General features: G+C 41.2%; 1 protein-coding gene and 2 long non-coding RNA genes across 3 annotated transcripts in view; 1 reads left to right on the forward strand and 2 right to left on the reverse strand.

The window, feature by feature from the left end:
- The window catches only part of LOC309977759, a 984,496-nt gene that overhangs the window by 915,356 nt on the left and 50,766 nt on the right, over window positions 1-18,374 (forward strand). The gene's annotated exons all lie outside the window — the stretch shown is intronic.
- LOC309977760 overlaps window positions 1-18,374 on the reverse strand; it is a 946,815-nt gene that overhangs the window by 435,408 nt on the left and 493,033 nt on the right. The window lies entirely within an intron of this gene.
- On the reverse strand, window positions 15,668-17,054 carry LOC309977732 (spindlin-2-like; the record flags this gene model as incomplete). Its single annotated transcript, XM_082864026.1, is given in 3 exon segments — window positions 15,668-16,237; window positions 16,243-16,445; window positions 17,036-17,054. Coding segments are annotated over 3 exon segments (792 nt in total).

Genomic DNA, 18,374 nt, shown 5'->3' on the forward strand with positions numbered 1-18,374 from the left:
TTTTCACAATTTGTATGGAAACAAAAAGACTCCGAATAGCCAAGGCAATCTGGAGACCGAAACACAGAGCTGGAAGAATCAGGCTCCCTGACTTCGGATTATACCAAAAAGTTACAGTAATCAAGACAGTTTGGTACTGGCACAAAAGCAGAAATATAGGTCAGTAGAACAGGATAGAGAGCCGAGAGATATACCCACGCACATGTGGTCGCCTTATCTTTGATAAAAGAGGCAGGAAAGTGCAGTGGAGAAAGGACAGCCTTTTCAATAATTGGTGCTGGGAACACTGGACATGTACATGTAAAAGTATGAGATTAGAACACTCCCTAACACCATATACAGAAAAAAGCTCAAAATGGGCTAAAGACCTAAATGTAAGGCCAAAAACTATCAAACTTTTAGAGGAAAATATTGGCAGAACACTCTATGACATATATCACAGCAAGATCCATTTTGACCCACCTCCTAGAGAAATGGAAATAAAAACAGAAATAAACAAATGGACCTAGTGAAACTTAAAGGCTTTTGCTCAGCAAAGGAAATCATAAACAAGACCAAAAGAAAACCCTCAGAATGGGAGAAAATATTAGCAAATGAAGCAACTGACAAAGGATTAATCTCTACGATTTACAAGCAGCTCATGCAACTCAATAACAAAAAAAACCCAACAATCCAATCCAATTATGGCAGAACACTCAAATAGACATTTCTCCAAAGAAGATATACAGATTGCCAACAAACACATGAAAGAATGCTCAACATCATTAATCATTAGAGAAATGCAAATCAAAACTACAGTGAGATATCATCTCACACCAGTCAGAATGGCCATCATCAAAAAATCTAGAAACAATAAATGCTGGAGAGGGTGTGGAGAAAAGGGAACACTCTTGAACTGCCAGTGGGAATGTGAATTGGTACAGCCACTATGGAGAACAGTATGGAGGTTCCTTAAAAAACTACAAATAGAACTACCATATGACCCAGCAATCCCACTATTGGGCATATACCCTGAGGAAACCATAATTCTAGAAGAGTCATGTACCAAAATGTTCATTGCAGCTCTATTTACAATAGCCAGGAGATGGAAACAACCTAAGTGTCCATCATTGGATGAATGGATAAAGAAGATGTGGCACATATACACAATGGAATATTACTCAGCCATTAAAAGAAACGAAATTGAGCTATTTGTAGTGAGGTGAATGGACCTAGCGTCTGTCATACAGAGTGAAGTCAGAAAGAGAAAGGCAAATACTGTATGCTAACACATATATATATGGAATTTAAGAAAAAAATGTCATGAAAAACCTTGGTGTAAGATAGGAATAAAGACACAGACCTACTAGAGAGTGGACTTAAGGATATGGGGAGGGGGATGTGTAAGCTGTGACCAAGTGAGAGAGTGGCATGGACATATATACACTGCTAAACATAAAATAGATAGTTAGTGGGAAGCAGCCTCATAGCACAGAGAGATCAGCTCGGTGCTTTGTGACCACCTGGAGAGGTGGGATAGGGAGTGTGGGAGGGAGGGAGACGCAAGAGGGAAGAGATATGGGAACATATGTATATGTATAACTGATTCACTTTGTTATAAAGCAGAAACTAACGTACCATTGTAAAGCAATTATACTCCAATAAAGATGTAAAAAGAATGGATTAAAGACCTAAATGTAAGTCCAGATACTATAGAACTTTTAGAGGAAAACATAGGCAGAACACTCTATGATATAAATCACAGCAAGATCCTTTTTGACCCACCTCCTAGAAAAATTTGAATAAAGGCAAAGTCAACAATTGGGACCTAATCAAAGTTGAAAGCTTTTGCACAGCAAAGGAAACCATAAATAAGAGGAATAGACAACCCTAAGTATGGGAGAAAATATTTGCAAATGAAGCTACTGACAAAGGAGTAATCTCCAAAATTTACAAGCAGCACATGCCGCTCATTATCAAAAGAACAAACAAGCCAATCCAAAGTGGGCAGAATACGTAAATAGACGTTTCTCCTAAGATATACAGATTGCCAACAAACTCATGAAAGAATGCTTAACATCATTAATCATTAGAGTAATGTAACTCACAACTGCAATGAGATATCATCTCACACCTGTCAGAATGCCCATCATCAAAATATCTACAAACAATAAATGCTGGTTACGGAGTGGATAAAAGGGAACTCTCTTGCATGTCTGGTGGGAATATAATTTGATACAGCCACTATGGACAACAGTATGGAGATTCCTTAAAAAACTACAAATATAACTACCGTATTACCTAGCGATTCCACTACTGGGCATATACCCCGAGAAACCATAATTCAAAAAGAGTCATGTACCACAATATTCATTACAGCTCTGTTTACAGGAACCAGGACATGGAAAAAACCTAACTGTCCTTTGACAGATGAATGAATAAAGAAGATTTGACACATATATACAATGCAATATTACTGAGCCATGAAAAGAAACAAAACTGAGTTATTTGTAGTGAGGTGGATGGACCTAGAGTCTGTCATACAGAGTGAAGTAAGTCAGAAAGAAAAAAACAAATACCATATTCTAACTCATATATATGGAAAGTAAAAAAATAATAAAAAAAAGAAATTGTCATGAAGAACCTAGGGGCAAGACGGGAATAAAGATGGAGACCTACTACAGAATGGATTTGAGCACACGGTTAGTGGGAAGGGTAAGCTGGGACAAAGTGAGAGAGTGGCATGGGTATATATACACTACCAAATGTAAAATAGATCGCTAGTGGGAAGCAGCCGCATAGCATAGGTAGATCAGCTCGGTGCTTTGTGACCACCTAGAGAGGTGGGATAGGGATGGTGGAAGGGAGGGAGACGCAAGAGGGGAAAGATATGGGGTATATGTATATGTATAATGGATTTACTTTGTTATAAAGGAGAAACTAACACACCATTGTAATGCAATTATAGTCCAATAAAGATGTTTAAGAAAAAAACAAACTGCTTTTGCTGCATCACATAGGTTTTGGGCCCTCCTGTTTTCATTGTCGTTTGATTCTAGGTATTTTTTGATTTCATATTTGATTTCTTCAGCGATCTCTTGCTTATTTTTTAGTGTGTTGTTTGGCCTCCATGTGTGTGTATTTTTTACAGTTTTTTTTGCCTCTAATTTATATCTGGTTTCAAAGCATTGTGGTCAGAAAATATACTTGATACAATTTTAATTTTCTTAAATTTATGGAGTCTTGATTTGTTACCCAGGATATGATCTATGCTGGAGAATGTTCCATGAGCACTTGAGAAGAAAGTGTGTATTCTTTTGTTTTTGAATGGAATGTACTATAAAAATCAATTAAGTCCATCCTGTTTAATGTGTTGTTTAAAGTTTGTTTCCTTATTTATTTTTAGTTGGGATGATCTGTCCATTGGTGATAGTTGGGTGTTAAAGTTCCATACTATTTTTGTGTTACTGTTGATTTCCCCCTTTATGACTGTTAGCATTTGCCTTATGTATTGAGGTGCTCCTATTGAGTTCATATACATTTACAATTGTTTTATCTTCTTCTTGGATAATCCCTTGATCATTATGTAGTGTCTTTCTTTGTGTCTTGTAATAGTCTTTATTTTAAAGTCTATTTTGTCTGACATGAGAATCGGTACTCCAGTTTTCTTCTGATTTCCACTTGCATGGAATATCTTTTCCCATCCCATCACTTTCAGTCTGCATCTGTCCCTCGGTCTGAAGTGGGTCTCTTGTAGACAACATATATATGGGTGTTGTTTTTTTTTTTTTGTATCCATTCAGCCAGTCTATGTCTGTTGGTTGGAGCATTTAATCCATTTACATTTAAGGTAGTTATCGATATGTGTGTTCATATTATGATTTTGTTAATTGTTTTGTGTTTGTCATTGTAGGTCTCCTCCTTCTCTTGGGTTTCCTGCCTACAGCAGTCCCTTTAGCATTTTTTTGTAAAGCTGTTTTGTGGTGCTGAATTCCCTTGATGTTTGCTTATTTGTAAAATTTTAATTTCTGCATTGAATCTGAATGAGATCTTTGCTGGGTAGGGTAATCTTAGTTGTAGTTTTTTCCCTTTCATCACTTTAAATATGTCCTGCCACTGCCTTCTGGCTTGCAGAGTTTCTGCTGAATGTTCAGCTGTTAACCTTATGTGGGTTCCCTTTTATGTTATTTGTTGCTTTTCCGTTGTTGATTTTAATATTTTTTCTTTGTATTTAATTTTTGATAGTTTGAATAATATGTGGTTTGGCATGTTTCTCCTTGGATATATCCTGTATGTGCCTCTCTGCTCTTCCTGACTTGACTATTTCCTTTCCCTTATTAGGGAAGTTTTCAACTATAATCTCTTCAAATATTTTCTCAGTCCCTTTCTTTTTCTCTTCTTCTTCTGGGACCCCTATCATTCGAATGTTGTTGCATTTAATGTTACCCCAGTGGTCTCTGAGACTGTCCTCAATTCTTTTCATTCTGCTTTCTTTATTCTGGTCTGCAGTAGTTATTTCCACTATTTTATCTTCCAAGTCACTTATCCATTCTTCTGCTTCAGTTATTCTGCTATTGATTCCTTCTAGATCATTTTTAATTTCATTTATTGTGTTGTTCATCATTGTTTGTTTGCTCTTTAGTTCTTCTAGTTCCTTGTTAAACATTTCTTTTGTTTACTCCATTTTATTTCCAATATTTTGGATCATCTTTATTATCAGTAGTCTGAATTCTTATTCAGGTAAAATGCCTATTTTCTCTTCATTTGTTTGGTGTGGTGGGTTTTTACCTTGCTCCTTCATCTGCTGCATATATCTCTGTCTTCTCATTTTGTTTAACTTACTGTGTTTGTGGTCTCCTTTTCAAAATCTGCAGGTTCATAGTTTCCCTTGTTTTAGGTGTCTGCCCCCAGTGAGTAAGGTTGGTCCAGTGGCTTGTGGTATAGGCTTCTTTGTGGAGGGCAATGGTGTCTTTGTTCTGGTGGGTGGGGCTGGATCTTGTCTTTCTAGTGGGCAGTTTTATGTCTTGTGGTGTGTTTTGGGGTGCCTGCGAACATAGTATTACAGCATAGTATGTAGGTAGTGGGCAATCTCTCTGCTAATTGGTAGGGTTATGTTCCTGTCTTGTTAGTTTTTTGGCATGGGGCATCCAGTGCTGGACCTTGCTGGCTGCTGGGTGGAGCTGTGTCTTGTTTGACGTGGAGATCTCTGGGAGAGCTCTCACAGATTGTCATTATGTGGGGCTGGGAGGTCTCTGGTGGTCCAAAATCCTTAACTTGGCTCTCCCTGACACCAGGCCGGAGCACCAAGACCCCATCAGCAGCACAGCTATTTCAGAGTTTCAAGAACTACTGGGTTGTCACTTACTGTAACATGGTCTGGATTCAAGACTGTGTGTGCGAGGGTGCCATTTTCACTCTCAACATTAAGCATGTCATGGGGTTTTCAGTCTGTGGCTCTGCATATTGGAAACACAGCTGTCGCTGGTTGAGCATCTTTTATACATCATTTGCTATTTCCAAGCCTCACACAGCCCTATTGTTTTTGCTCCCTTATGCCTTTCCTTTAAAATCAGAGGACTGATGAACTGTTAAGCTTTTTGGAAATGTTGCTAGCAGGGAAGTATGTCCATTTGCGACATCAGAGTTGATCTGAGGCTTCTTGTCTCCCTTGTATATTATTTGTTTCTTTATCCTTGATGTTTTTAATATTCTCTCTTTGACTTTCACTTTTGTCATTTCAATTATAATGTGTCTTGGTTTTTTCCACTTAGTTCAAACCTGTCTGGGACTCCCTGAGCTTCCTGGATTTCAGTTACTCTTTCATTTTCCAGGTTAGGGAGGTTTCCAGCTAGTATGTCTTCAAATATTTTCTCAGGCTCTTTCTCTCTCTCTTTTCTTTCTGGGACCCCTATAATGAAAATATTAGTGCACTTGATGTTTTTCCAGAAGTCTCTTAACATGCCCGTAATTTCTTTTCATTCTTTTCTTCTTTATTTCTGATTCCTTCTAGTGTATTTTTCATTTGGTTACTGTATTCTTCATCTCTGTTTGGTTGTTCTTTATATTTTGTCTTTGTTAAAAACTTCTAACTTCTTGCTCTGTGCATCCAGCCTTCTCCTGAGTTCTTTGATCATCTTTCTGATCACTACCCTGAACTCTTTCCCAGGTAGATTGTCTATCTGCACTTCAGTTAGTTTTTCTTCTGGGTTTGTTTTCTTATTCCTTCATGTAGAACATAGTACTCTGCACTTCTTTTTGTCTAAGTTACTATTTGTATTTTTAAGTATGTGGTGTGTTAGTTATGTTTTTTGACTTTGGAGAAATTGCCTGTTTAGGAGATGTCCTATGCACCCCAGCAGTTTACTTCCCCTCTTGTCACTCACCTATATGCTCAAAGTGTCCCCTGTAAGAGGGCTGCATAGGTCCCTCTGTTGTGGCAGGCTTACTGTCTGCACAGTCCAGAAGGCTTGGTTGACCCCTAACCTGATTGGTTGCCAGGCCTTGCCTTATGTTGTTGCTGCTAGCTGCTGTTTCAGAGCCTGATCTTGAGGAGGCTTTCTGCAGAACCCTAGGGAGTTCTTGTGCTAGTGCTGGCTCCTTGGTGTGTGGATTCTGTGTTCTGAAGACTCCAGGGTTGTTGCCTGCCCACTGGCAGGTAAAGTCACATCCTTGGGTTAGTGCTGGACTACTGGCACACAGAGCTCATCCTGGAGTCTGGCTGCAGGACCTAGGAATCCCAGAGCTTGTTTCAGATAGCTGGTATTGGGGGTGGTTCCTAACATCGTTAGGTATGTTGTCTGGGGTGTCCTCAAGCTTGTGTTGGACTGCTAGTGTCAGTGCCAAGGTCCATCTGGTCCCAGGGTAGGTCTGGCCTCTGTGGGCGGCCTGGGTTTGTAGGCTGCCGTATCATGGTTTTCTTGCATCTGGAATCTGCCCCCTGGTCGGTGAGGCTGTTCTAGGGGCTCATGCAGGGTTCCTGGAGGGCAGGGATGTTGTCTGCCCACTGGTTAGTGGAGCTGGGTCTTGATCCTCTGGTGGGCATGGCTATGCCTAGGGATGTGTCTAGAGGCAGCTGTGGGCCCAGTAATTCTTTAGGAAGCCTGTCTGCTGATGGTTTGGACTGTGTTCTTGCCCTTTTAGTTGGGTGGCCTGAGGTGTCCCAGCACTGGCACTTACAGGCTGTTGGGTGGGGCCAGGTCTTGGGGCTAATGAGCTAGAGGCAGGATCCCAAAGTGGCAGCATCTAGCAGCAGTTTTCATGTGGTAGAATGTTCCCAAATATGACTACACCAGTGTCTATGTCCCCAGGGTATGCCAGAGCTACCCTCTCCTCCTGCCTCTCCAGGAGACTCTCCAATACCAGCAGGTAGGTCTGGCCCAGGCTCTTATCAAATTACTGCTTTTGCCCTGAGTCTTGGTGTATTTGAGGTTTGTGTGTACCCTTTAAGAGTAAAGTCTCTATTTCCCCTATTCCTGTGTGATTCCTGAAATTAAGCCCCACTGGCCTGCTCTGTGGGCTTGTCTTCCTGGTGCAGGACGCCCTGGGCTGGGGAACCTGCCATGAGGCTTAGAACTCTCATCCTGTGGGAGAACCTCTGCAATATAACTATTCTTCATTTTGTAGGTCACCCACCCAGGGGTGTGGACTTGATTATATTGCAAGTCCACCCCTCCTACCTGTCTCCTTTTGCTTCCTTCTTTATGTTTTTACTTGTAGAATATCTTCTCTGGTAGGTTCCAGTCTTTTTCATTCATGGTTGTTCTGCAAATATTTGTGATTTTGGTGGGTTTGTGAGAGGGGGTGAACTCAGGGTCTTTATACTCCACCATCTTGGCCAGTGTCCTCCTATGAATATTTTAAAAATAGCTGATTTATGTCTTTAAGTCCAATCTTTGCCCTTCCTCAGGGACAGTTTATACCGATTGCTCTTTTTCTTGTATATGGTATATACCTTCTTATTTCTTACATGCTTTGTATTTTTGTTTGAGAGCTGGACATTTAAAATAACATAATATGGCAATGTTAGAATTATGTTTCTCCCCCCATCCCCAAGGTTTGTTTTATTGCTGTTCGTTATAATAGTTGTTGTTTGTTTCATGACTTTTCTGAACTAATTCTGTAATATTTGTACTTTTTCATGTATGTCTATTGAGGTCTCAAATTCAATGAGCTTAGCAGTCAACAAGTAATCTGTCAACAAATAATCTGATTAAACTTTAATCACTTGTTACCAATAAGTCTTCCAGTCACTTTGTGTATGTTAGCATATATAGAACCAGGTAGTTTACCACTTTGCATTAGCCTTCACTTACTGCTTTCAGAGAGCCTAAATGTCCACCATAAATGAGAGTTTAGGGGAATAATGTCTTTCCTGATTATGCACAAAGCCCTACACATGAAGGTGGCTTTCCATATCCCCAGGAATATGTCAGAGATTTTCAAAGCCCCTAAGGACACTTCATTCCTCATTTATTTTATTTAGTCTACTGTTTGCCTCAAACTGTTATCCATTGACTCAGGCAGTTGTGCTCTTAAAACATTGAACAAATGCTCTCCCCGCCTCCCCAGAAGCTATTAGTATTGGATAAGTTTGAGTGAGGTAGAATAAAAACAAGTCTTTTGATTGACATCTTCAATGGAACCACCAAACAAGTCAAATTATGTCTTTTGGGGGGAAGCTCCAGCCTCATTCTGCTCTTTCCAATACTCAGAATGTGGCCTGTTATTGTTCAAGGTACTGAGGACTGGAAACTGGGAGATTAGATTGGGATAATTTATAATACCATGAAGCTCACTGTTCTTACTGAGATTCATTTATTTTTCTTAACAAAATATTCCCTGGGTTGCTGCAAGCCTTTGATTAATTTCCAGAGCTCTCAAAATGTTGATTCTGATAACTTTTTCTGATATTGCCTTTATATACAGGCAAACTTTTGGAGGTGCTTACTTTGCCATTTCATGGATGCCTTTACTATTAACCTCCTTTTATTGTGATAAAATTTATAGAACATAAAATTTGCCTTTTAATCATTGTTAACTTACTGTCTCTCTGAATTTGCCTATTCAGATAATCCTTACAAATGAAGTCATATAGTATTTGTCCTTTACTGTCTGGCTTTTTTCACTTAGCACAGCTTTTTTATGGTTCATCATCATTGTAGCATCTATTAGAACTTTATTCCATTTTCTTACTGAGTAATATTCTATTGTAAGTATATATTATATATCTTAGTCAATTTAGGTTGCTATAACAAAATACCATAAAGTGTGTGTCATATAAGCACCAGAAACTTATTTCTTACAGTTTTGCAGGCTGGAAGTCCAAGAAACTGAGCATGGAACTCAGCATGGTTGGATTCTGGTGAGGGCCCTTTTCTAGGTCAATTATTTTCATTCATATGTTTTTCATATGTTATTACGCTTTTAGTATATGGTTATATCTACAAAAAAGACATCATTGTCTTGAATGTTTTAAAAATTTTATTAATGTTGGCTATCTGCAAACAGGCAGATGTTGCTTCCCTTTGTTATTGATTCCAATTGGATAGTCATCAGTCCCAGAGACTTAAATCTCAAAGGGGTCATTATAGTTGTGGGGCCCCAAAGGTAGAGAGTATGACACAGGTTGTTGGACAATATCCACAGCAGAATGTTGTTTTGGGCCACAATTAAAGATGCTAATTTGTGAGTACCTGATATAAAGAACCAAATACGATGTCCAAGTAATCACAGTTTTCAATATCCAGAGGATCCAGTTAGCTGCTGAGCTTCCTTTTAGGTGGGGAGGGGGTTTAAAAAGGCAAGTTTTCTTTGACTGTTTGAAGGACTGAATATTATAAATCTGCCCACATACTACTGAGAAACATTACTTAGTAAGCAGACTCTTGAATTTTGTTGGGGATTTTCAGCCACTCTTTCTGGCCTGGGCAGTTGAAACTAAGGCTTCTGACTATCAACCATCAGGATATCAAGTATATAGTGAAAAGTTTGGAAATCAGAGTGTAGAAGCACTTGTTCTAAATTCTGACCTATCCAAGTTTGGCAAACATCAGTGGAGTTTAAGTAACCCTGAAGAAGTACAAGAAACATATATTGGAGACCTTTTCATGTGAATGCTAAAAGATCTTGATCCTCAGATGTCAGTAGTACGGGAAAGAAGGTGTTGTCAACATTTAAAAGTGTACCATGTACCATTAGTCTGTGTAATGGATTCAACTACAGTCACATTGTCTGCAACAGCTGAGAGTATAGCAGAAACAAGTGAATTTGACAATAACCCTCTCTAAGGCTGCAGCTTTTTTGCACATGGCTGTCCTTGAACTTCTTACCACCTAAGCTTCCTTCAATTCTTTAAATCTGGACTGTGATTTTTTTTCCTCTTGGGATTCTCTGCACCCAGAAGGGAACAGGGAGGTTGGTGGGAGAATGATTTATGCACCTTACTAATACTCCTCTACATGTGGCTGAATTTCATCTGGCACTTATGGGGCAGAGAAATACAAATATCTGTTCCCACTATATATTCAGATTAGAGGTAACAACTAGAGTGCACTGAATTGGCCCAAAAGGTTTCACTCAGAAGGTCATACTGGCTTCCTTTTCCCACCTTCCTTTCCCACCAGCCCAATCCCCATTAGCTCATTTTTATGCCATTTTCTTCCAGCGATCTGGGTAAAATAGTGACTTGAGCATCCATATCTAACAGGCCCACAGAAGTTTGACACTTTCCCTTTGCCAAAATTTCCCATCATACTCAGACAGGTGCATATGACCTTTGACCTCATTGGGGACAGGGAGCCCTCAGCTCTCATCCTGCAACTACTTCCCCAATTCCACCTCATTAAAAGATTAAGGACTATTTATGCATAATTGATTTGTACATTCACCATCAATTCTCATAAATTACCCTCAAATTCCATTAACTGGCTCGTGAGGTCCTCATTCTTCCTCTTACAGAAAGCCATGTCTCTGTCAGCTTTTATCCTCATCGCTACAAGTATCAAGAAGATTGAAGATTATGAAATTTTACCATATTTGTGAGCTAACAAGTTACCAGCCACAGTTTCTTGGGTGCCAGTAGAACATATGAGACTTTTGGTCAGAGACAAAGGATAGTTTATTATTCACAGTAATAAAAATAGCCTGAATATCAGTGTTTTTACCCTATAAGCCTGAGTCCCACTTCCTACAGAGTTATGAAGAATGGTTACATGACACATACATATAAGGTAAGTTGAATTACAAAGGAGGAAACATCAGTTTGGGAACCTCAAACTTTTATATGGAGCAGTAAGCATTCCTTTCCTTTGCTCTTGAAAGAGACATTATCTTTATTATATTGGAGTAAGCATTCCTGCCCTTTGTCCCAGAGGAAATCACTATCTTCCAAAGACTCTAAGCAATCCTGCTTTTTACTTCAGAGAGAGAGATACTATGTTTATCTTCCAAAGCTGTTCACCACTCAAACATCTTTCAAAAGACACCTCAAAAGAAAGAATTCTCAGTGTTTTACTTGCCATATGTACAGTAACATGTGAGACACACACAGAATTGCCTTCCAACAATATATAAACATGAAATTGCTGGAAATATGCCGGCTTCTATCTAGGCTATCACTAGATAATGGCAAATTTCTCTCTGACAAATGCTCACCTAGAGTGTATAGGATCTCCCACTTGTTTAACTGGTCAATATGTATTTTCAAACTTCACATGTGTAGCTGATCTAATGTGTGTGAGATCATGTTACTTTAATTTTCATTTCCCTAGTTACTGATGAGATTCATATAGTTAACAAATGTTTATTAAACACTTACGTTATGCCAGATACTATTCTAAGGAAGAAAACTCATGCACTTTCAGGGTTTACATTCTGGTAGGGAAACAATAAACACATTAACTAAGTAAACTATGTAGTATGTTAGAAGATGACATATTATGGACAAGATTAAGGTAATGAGCAGCAGATCAAGGTAATGTATATTTGTTGACTGTGATCTATTTGAATTCCCTATTCATATATTTACCCAGTGTTCTATGGACTCTATTATTTTCTCACTAAATATATTTTTCTTTAATTCATTTTGACTATCACAGTTTGTAACCTTATCACATTGACTCCACTTGGTATATGATGATTTTTGATATTTGGGGCTTGCATATTTTAAAATAAACATATCAAACTTTCCCTTCATTACTTGCGCATATTTTGCCTGTAAAATAAATCTTTCCCATTTACATAGGGAAAAAAACACTCACTTTCATCTTATACTAAAATTTTTATAAGTATTACCTTCTAAATTTAAGCATTAACATTTTTCCATTTTCCTTTTGTGTGTAGGATGCGTTGAAGGGATTTATGCTTATTTTTTTGCCATATGGGAAACAGATTAATGGAGCACCATTTATTGAATAAAATGTCTTTTCATCATTCATCTGAAATATCACCTCTATTATGACATAAGTTTCCTATATGTAAATCTATTTTTAGGTCTCTACTCTGTTTCATTGGTATATTTTATCTTCCTTTTCCCAAACTTGACCACAAACAGATAACACTCCAGACTTTCCAGAATGATCCTGTGAAAAATATAAAACAAATCATATCCAGCCTCTGCTGAAAATACTCGAATGACTCCTCCCCACACTCACTGTAAAAGTCAAATTCCATTATAGACCCTCCAAGGCTCCAAGCTATCTGCTTCTCCCAGATCCACATCACCTCTCTGAACTCACTTCCTGATATTCTCTACCTTGCTAACTCAGCTCCAGCCATGCTGGTATCCTCAGTGTTCCTTGAACATGCCAGGCCTACCTCTGCCTTGGGACCTCAGCACGTGCTGTCCCTGCTAATTGGAATCCTCATTCCCCAGACAGCCACAGGGTCAGCTCTCTCACTGCCTTCAGGTCTTTACGCAAAATCCAGGCTCTCAGTGAGGCCATCTCTTCAACCTCCTCCCTGGAATTTCAGTCCCCCTGTTCATTTTTTCCTTCTTAACACTTATCACTTTGAAACTACTTTATATTTTACTTATTGTCTCTTGGATACTGTCTGTCTCCCACACTAATATGAAAGTTCCATGAAGATAAGATTATTTATTTGTTTCTTTTGTTTATAACCATATCATAAGGACCTGTGTCTAGAACACTGCCTGGCAGAGAGACCACCTGAACTAAGTATTGGTGAGATGAAGATAGAGCAAATAAATTAAAAAGCAAATGGGGTTAAAGTAAGCCAAAGTGGGGTTAGGCAGTTTTCCCTGGGTCTAGCCCCAAAACTACCAATGCAAGTGCTTCCAGGAGACAACTGGGCATTTTATTAGAGTGAAGAAGGCCAACTTGGGGTGTGGCCCCACTGAGAGAGCATTCTGAGTCTAAAATGGCTGAGCCCTTCCTCAGAGCCAGCTGCTTGTATCCTTATTGGAATGTGGGCCCTAATCCTTGGTCTATTGATTTTGTTTTTATTTTTTCAGGTAAGCCAGAAATGTGGATTTTTGAAATGTGAAATCCCCCAAATGTCTAAGTAGCTAATTTTAAAATGGAGAATGATAAAAACATGACGATCAAGCAAAATATGACAGCGGGCTGAAATTGGCCAATGAGTGGCCTGCAGGTGTTTGCTAGGCTGAATTATGTGCTGTATGAAAGAAAACTTATCCCTGTTCTGGTGAGGTGGGCTTGCCTTGTGTAATTCTTGAGACAAACAGCTTCAGGCCATGTTGGGTGGAGAGAATGAACTGGAATTACCAACTTCTATCAACTCCTGGAAGCTCCCTGCCTCCCCACCTCCCTGCTATGCCTGGAGTTAAGGAAACCTGGGCAGTGGGTAGTCACCAGAACTGTTTCTTTGAGGGTAGGGGTATATTTCAGTGAAGTGTGGAGTGGGAAAACCAGAGAGAGGGTTTTGAAGGAAACTTCCACAGCTGGACCGGGGAAAGGAAAGAAGGAGAGAAGGACAAAGACCCATGTGTTGGGACATTGTACCTCTGAGGGAATTTATTGGGGGTTACCACACCCTCTCCCCACCAACCACCTATGTGGTACCATACAGTCGGAGGACTTAGTTATACAAAGTCACAACTCCCTGCCCAACTGCGCATGCCATCTATCTCACCAGGAAATAGAGCTGCACAAATTTCCATCACAGCTCCCCGTGTGCGTGAAGTGGGCAAGACTGGTCAGGAGGTACCTGTGAAATGCCAGTAGCCAATAGCTTTGTTGGGATATAACCAGAATGGGGCTTCTGGAGGCAGCAGACCTCCATCTGGTGAAGCATTGGGTGAAGTCACCTGTGATTTCAGGCAACTGCTGAGAGAAGCATGGACAGTCAAGTATTCCCCACACCCGGAAGAGAAACATTAAGCTCAATCCTCTGATGCCCCTCCTCTGTAAGGAGGCCAGGTATAGTCCAGGAGGAGGAAGAACAGTGAGGAGACTGCTGTACCTGGGTTTAGCAAGTTTCCATTTTTCTGGATAAAATGCTTTCCAAATGCAAGGTGGCACATCTCTTAAGTTCTGAGCACCCCACTGACCTGTTCCCCACAAGAATCGTTTATTCAGTGTAGGCGAAGGGAACCAAGACCTTCAGGTCTGAGATTTACTGCTCTTGGGTCCTCTGGAAAATACGAGGAAGCTGCCCACAGGCCCCTGCTTATGGAGTGCCATGTTAGTGTGTTTAGGCTGAGGGTTTGGGTTCTGCTCAGCAGGTGTGGCATGAACTCCCTGATATTATAAAAGGCTTTTAGGTATAAACTTGGCTCCTGCTTAACTCTTGAGACATTCCTGTCAAAATGTCCTTCTAGGGAAGCTCCAGTCCATCTGGTTTCTTTGACTGTTGCCACCTCCTTTGGGCACAGAGCTAGGGAGGGCAATTTGGATACTGCCAGAAGTCCTATTTTTCCTTGGGTCTTCCCATCTCTCATGGACCACACTTCCCATATCTTGTTGTCTGTATTCTCACTCCCTCTGTCAGTCTTTCATCTTAGAATTCCTCTTTCCTCGATGTCCCTCCCCTTCTGGCCCCTCACTCATGCGTAGAACTCCATTTGAGTATCCTTTTAGCCTCTCCCCAGATCTCTGCCAACTTCATCTTTCTCTCCCTTGCTCTGGATCTCTTCTAAACGTCCTTGTGTCCCTCTCTACTCAATTTATTCTGTCTGTTTTCCTCTAAGTCTCAAGATCTCACTCTCCCTCTGTTATTCTTCACCCCCTCCCAGTTGTGTGCCTCCCCCTCTTAGGTCATCCCGCCCTCTAGGGAGCCTCTCCATTTTTGACCCCTCCCCACCTCCTGCTAAGCAGCCACCTCCCCTTCTCCCTTCCCCCACAGCTCATCTCTAGTTCCTTCTCCTCCTCCCTCCCTAGACCAGACCAGCTAAGTCCTATTCCTTTTTTAGATGACTGATTATGATACTAGCTGATCTTTATTCACAGTCTGAATTTACAGCTGTTCCTTCCTTTCATGCCCCATCCACCAAACACATCCAAACGTTTCAACATGACAAATTCCTTACACACAGCGTGTCATGGCCACATAAATTTGTATTTTTCAGGAGAAAACAACAGTTATGCTGGCAAAGATGTCAGATTAGCAGGGACCCTAAAGCTTTCAATACACTGAAAAGTAACATTATTTTGCATGTCTACAAAGTACACATTTGTTTTCACAAATGTGGCAAAGTGTACCCTAACAGTTAGGACTTTTTCACCAAATCATAGACATAGATATGGAAATCATCATCAAACTTGATGAAATACAGAGAGGGTTTGGCTTCCACTTGGTGAATGACCATGCCGATCCATTTGGAGCCATCTTCTTTGGTATATTCCACATGTTTACCTATCAGGCCATCTACAACTCCTCCTGGCTCCCTCTCTGCTGGAGGAGACTCACCGGACTCTGGCATGATACGGAGGTCTCCTTCTTTATAATCATCTAGAAGCTGGTACATGTACAAGACAGGATCTTTCTCATAGGTAATATAAAACCAGGCTTTCATGATAGGTGCTTGGGCCAAGACCATTCCTCTCCATTCATCCTTAGAACCATGCTCACCCTCAAACATATGTTCCACAGCTTTACCAATTATGGTGTTTGCAAGGTGCACATCTCTGAGTCGAGATAATGGCACCTTATCAGGAAGGATTTTAAGCTTTAAAATCCTTTCATCTCTGTGAAGTTCCAGTCCGTAGACACAGTCAATTCCATCATATTTCACCAGATAAAGAGAAGGATTTATAGGCACCTGATCCAGAACGGTTCCTTCCACTGGGTGATGCTCTCATTGCCTTCCTTCCATCCGTGTGAAATTCTGCAGCCCACGATTTTCCTGCGGGGCTGGGAGGAAGGTCTGCCTCTCTGCTTCTTTTGAGAAGTCTTTTTCTTCCTCATACTTTCAGACCCTTTGTGGCCATCGACAATTTCCCTGGTTTGCTGCCCTGCAGCTGCCTTTTTGTGAGGGGTCTTCATACCTGCAGGGGGAGGAAGAGGCTAGGGAGAAACATTTAATGTACTATAGTGTGAGGTTTTTTTCTCTGCATTGCAAATTCCCTGGGCACCAGGTATATGTATTACAGCCCAAGTTATTCACGTGTGCAGCAGGGATGCTGGCTATCAAAATGCTATTCGATGCTTGCCAACATTGTCCTCCCTCCAAACTTATTTGGCTGTGCTGGAGGGTTGGAGTGGTGATGGTTTTGGTGGTTGAGGCCCCAGCATGAGGGAGCAGGCTCCTTTGGCTAATGCCTTATCCTGTTAGCATACTGCGGTCCCCACACCAGACACAGATATTCACCGTTTATTAGCTCCCACCCTGTCTCTCCATTTGCACTTACATAGTCTCCTTTTCCCCTGCTCATTGTCGTCTGCTCTTCATCTGTTTTGCCTCCCATCCCCATGGCTTCTGCTTGTTGTTCACCTCTCCTTCGTATCTCTTCCTGGTCATCTCCATTTTGCTGTTGGGTGCCCAGAACAAATCTATTTCTCTTTCTGGGGCCACCTTTGTATACCATCCAGGTGCTCTTTGGCTCCCCCTACCCCCACCCTCCCGTCCCCAAATCACCCTTGTCAGTCTCCCTCATCTCCTGTCCCAGCACACACCCCAATCTTCCCTCCTGGCATCCAACAACCCTCATCCTCCGATTCTCTAGTCCAGCGCCCACCTCCCCAATTCCGGGGATCGCAGGCCTCACGTGTCCAAATCGGACACCTCACTGCTGCCTCCGCTGTGAACCCGTGGTGAAAGAGAATCAGCAGGCGACGAGTTCGGAGTTTGCAAGAGCTGGGAGGGGAGGATCCTTAGGCGACGAGCGTGTCTAGGAGGACAGCAGGCCAGGAGAAAAGGATGGCAGCAGTGTCTCCAACACCGGGCTCGCGGGCCCTCCACCTCCTTGTTGGCGGTGACGGCCCCTCTGCCACATCGGGATCCCAGAAGCCGCTGCCGCAGCCGCAGTCTCCTCCCTCTTACCACCGTCGCGCAGCTTCCTGCCAGGAGAGAGGCCTCCCCTTCCTGCCAAACACTGCCACCCTCCCCGCCCCCGCCACTCTCAAGCCCACCTCTGCCCTGGGTCTGGGAGGAGTTTCTATCTCCCGCCCCCACCCCCTTTCCAAAATCTGGAGCCGCCTTTCCTTGCCCACAACTCCCCACCCCGACTGCTTTGCCCCCACTCTCAAGTTCAGGGCCCCCGTTTTCCCCACCCCTACCCCACCCCCACCTCAGTGTCCCTGCCCCATCTGCTTTCCATCTTCCAAGAATTCCCCTTTTCTTTTCCCCCTGTGCCCTTCGGATGTTATTCTCTATATACGGAAACCTGCCTTTCCTGCCATTTAAAGGGATTTGAGGTAGGACAGGAGAAATGCGCTTGTGCTTCGTCTGCCATCTTGACACAATCCAAGTAATTTTTACTGTCTGGTCATTTTCAGACTTTACTTCTTGAAGATTTTTTATTCCTTTTCTTCTTTTTTCTTTTTCACAGATTGCAAAAGAATTGCATGCACAATGTGGACACTGTAAAATTCAGAAAATTCACTTGAAGAAAATAATCCACCCTAAATCCACTGTAAATCTCATTCCGTAGGGCTTCAAGCAAAATATGAACACTCATTATTTCCCTAACCTTTTTCCTAAAATCTCTTAGAAATCTGTGGTCATTTTGCAAACTCAGGTCTTAATAATTCTTTGTAGCATCATTTTTATGGTATTTTGAAAATACAGTGTATACAGCAATATTACAAGTACTAAATACTCTCCATTAAAATTTTTACTTGTTTTTATTGAAGCATTTTAAAATAAAATATTATCAATAAAATGTAATCCTTTATTCTATAACCCTGATCCTATTCCCTTCCTCCTCTCTAACGCTAACAATCATCATTCAAATTTTGCATATCCTAACCCTCTT

This window comes from Leucopleurus acutus, assembly GCF_964270905.1.
Source record: "Leucopleurus acutus genome assembly, chromosome: X".
Lineage (NCBI taxonomy): Eukaryota > Metazoa > Chordata > Mammalia > Artiodactyla > Delphinidae > Leucopleurus > Leucopleurus acutus.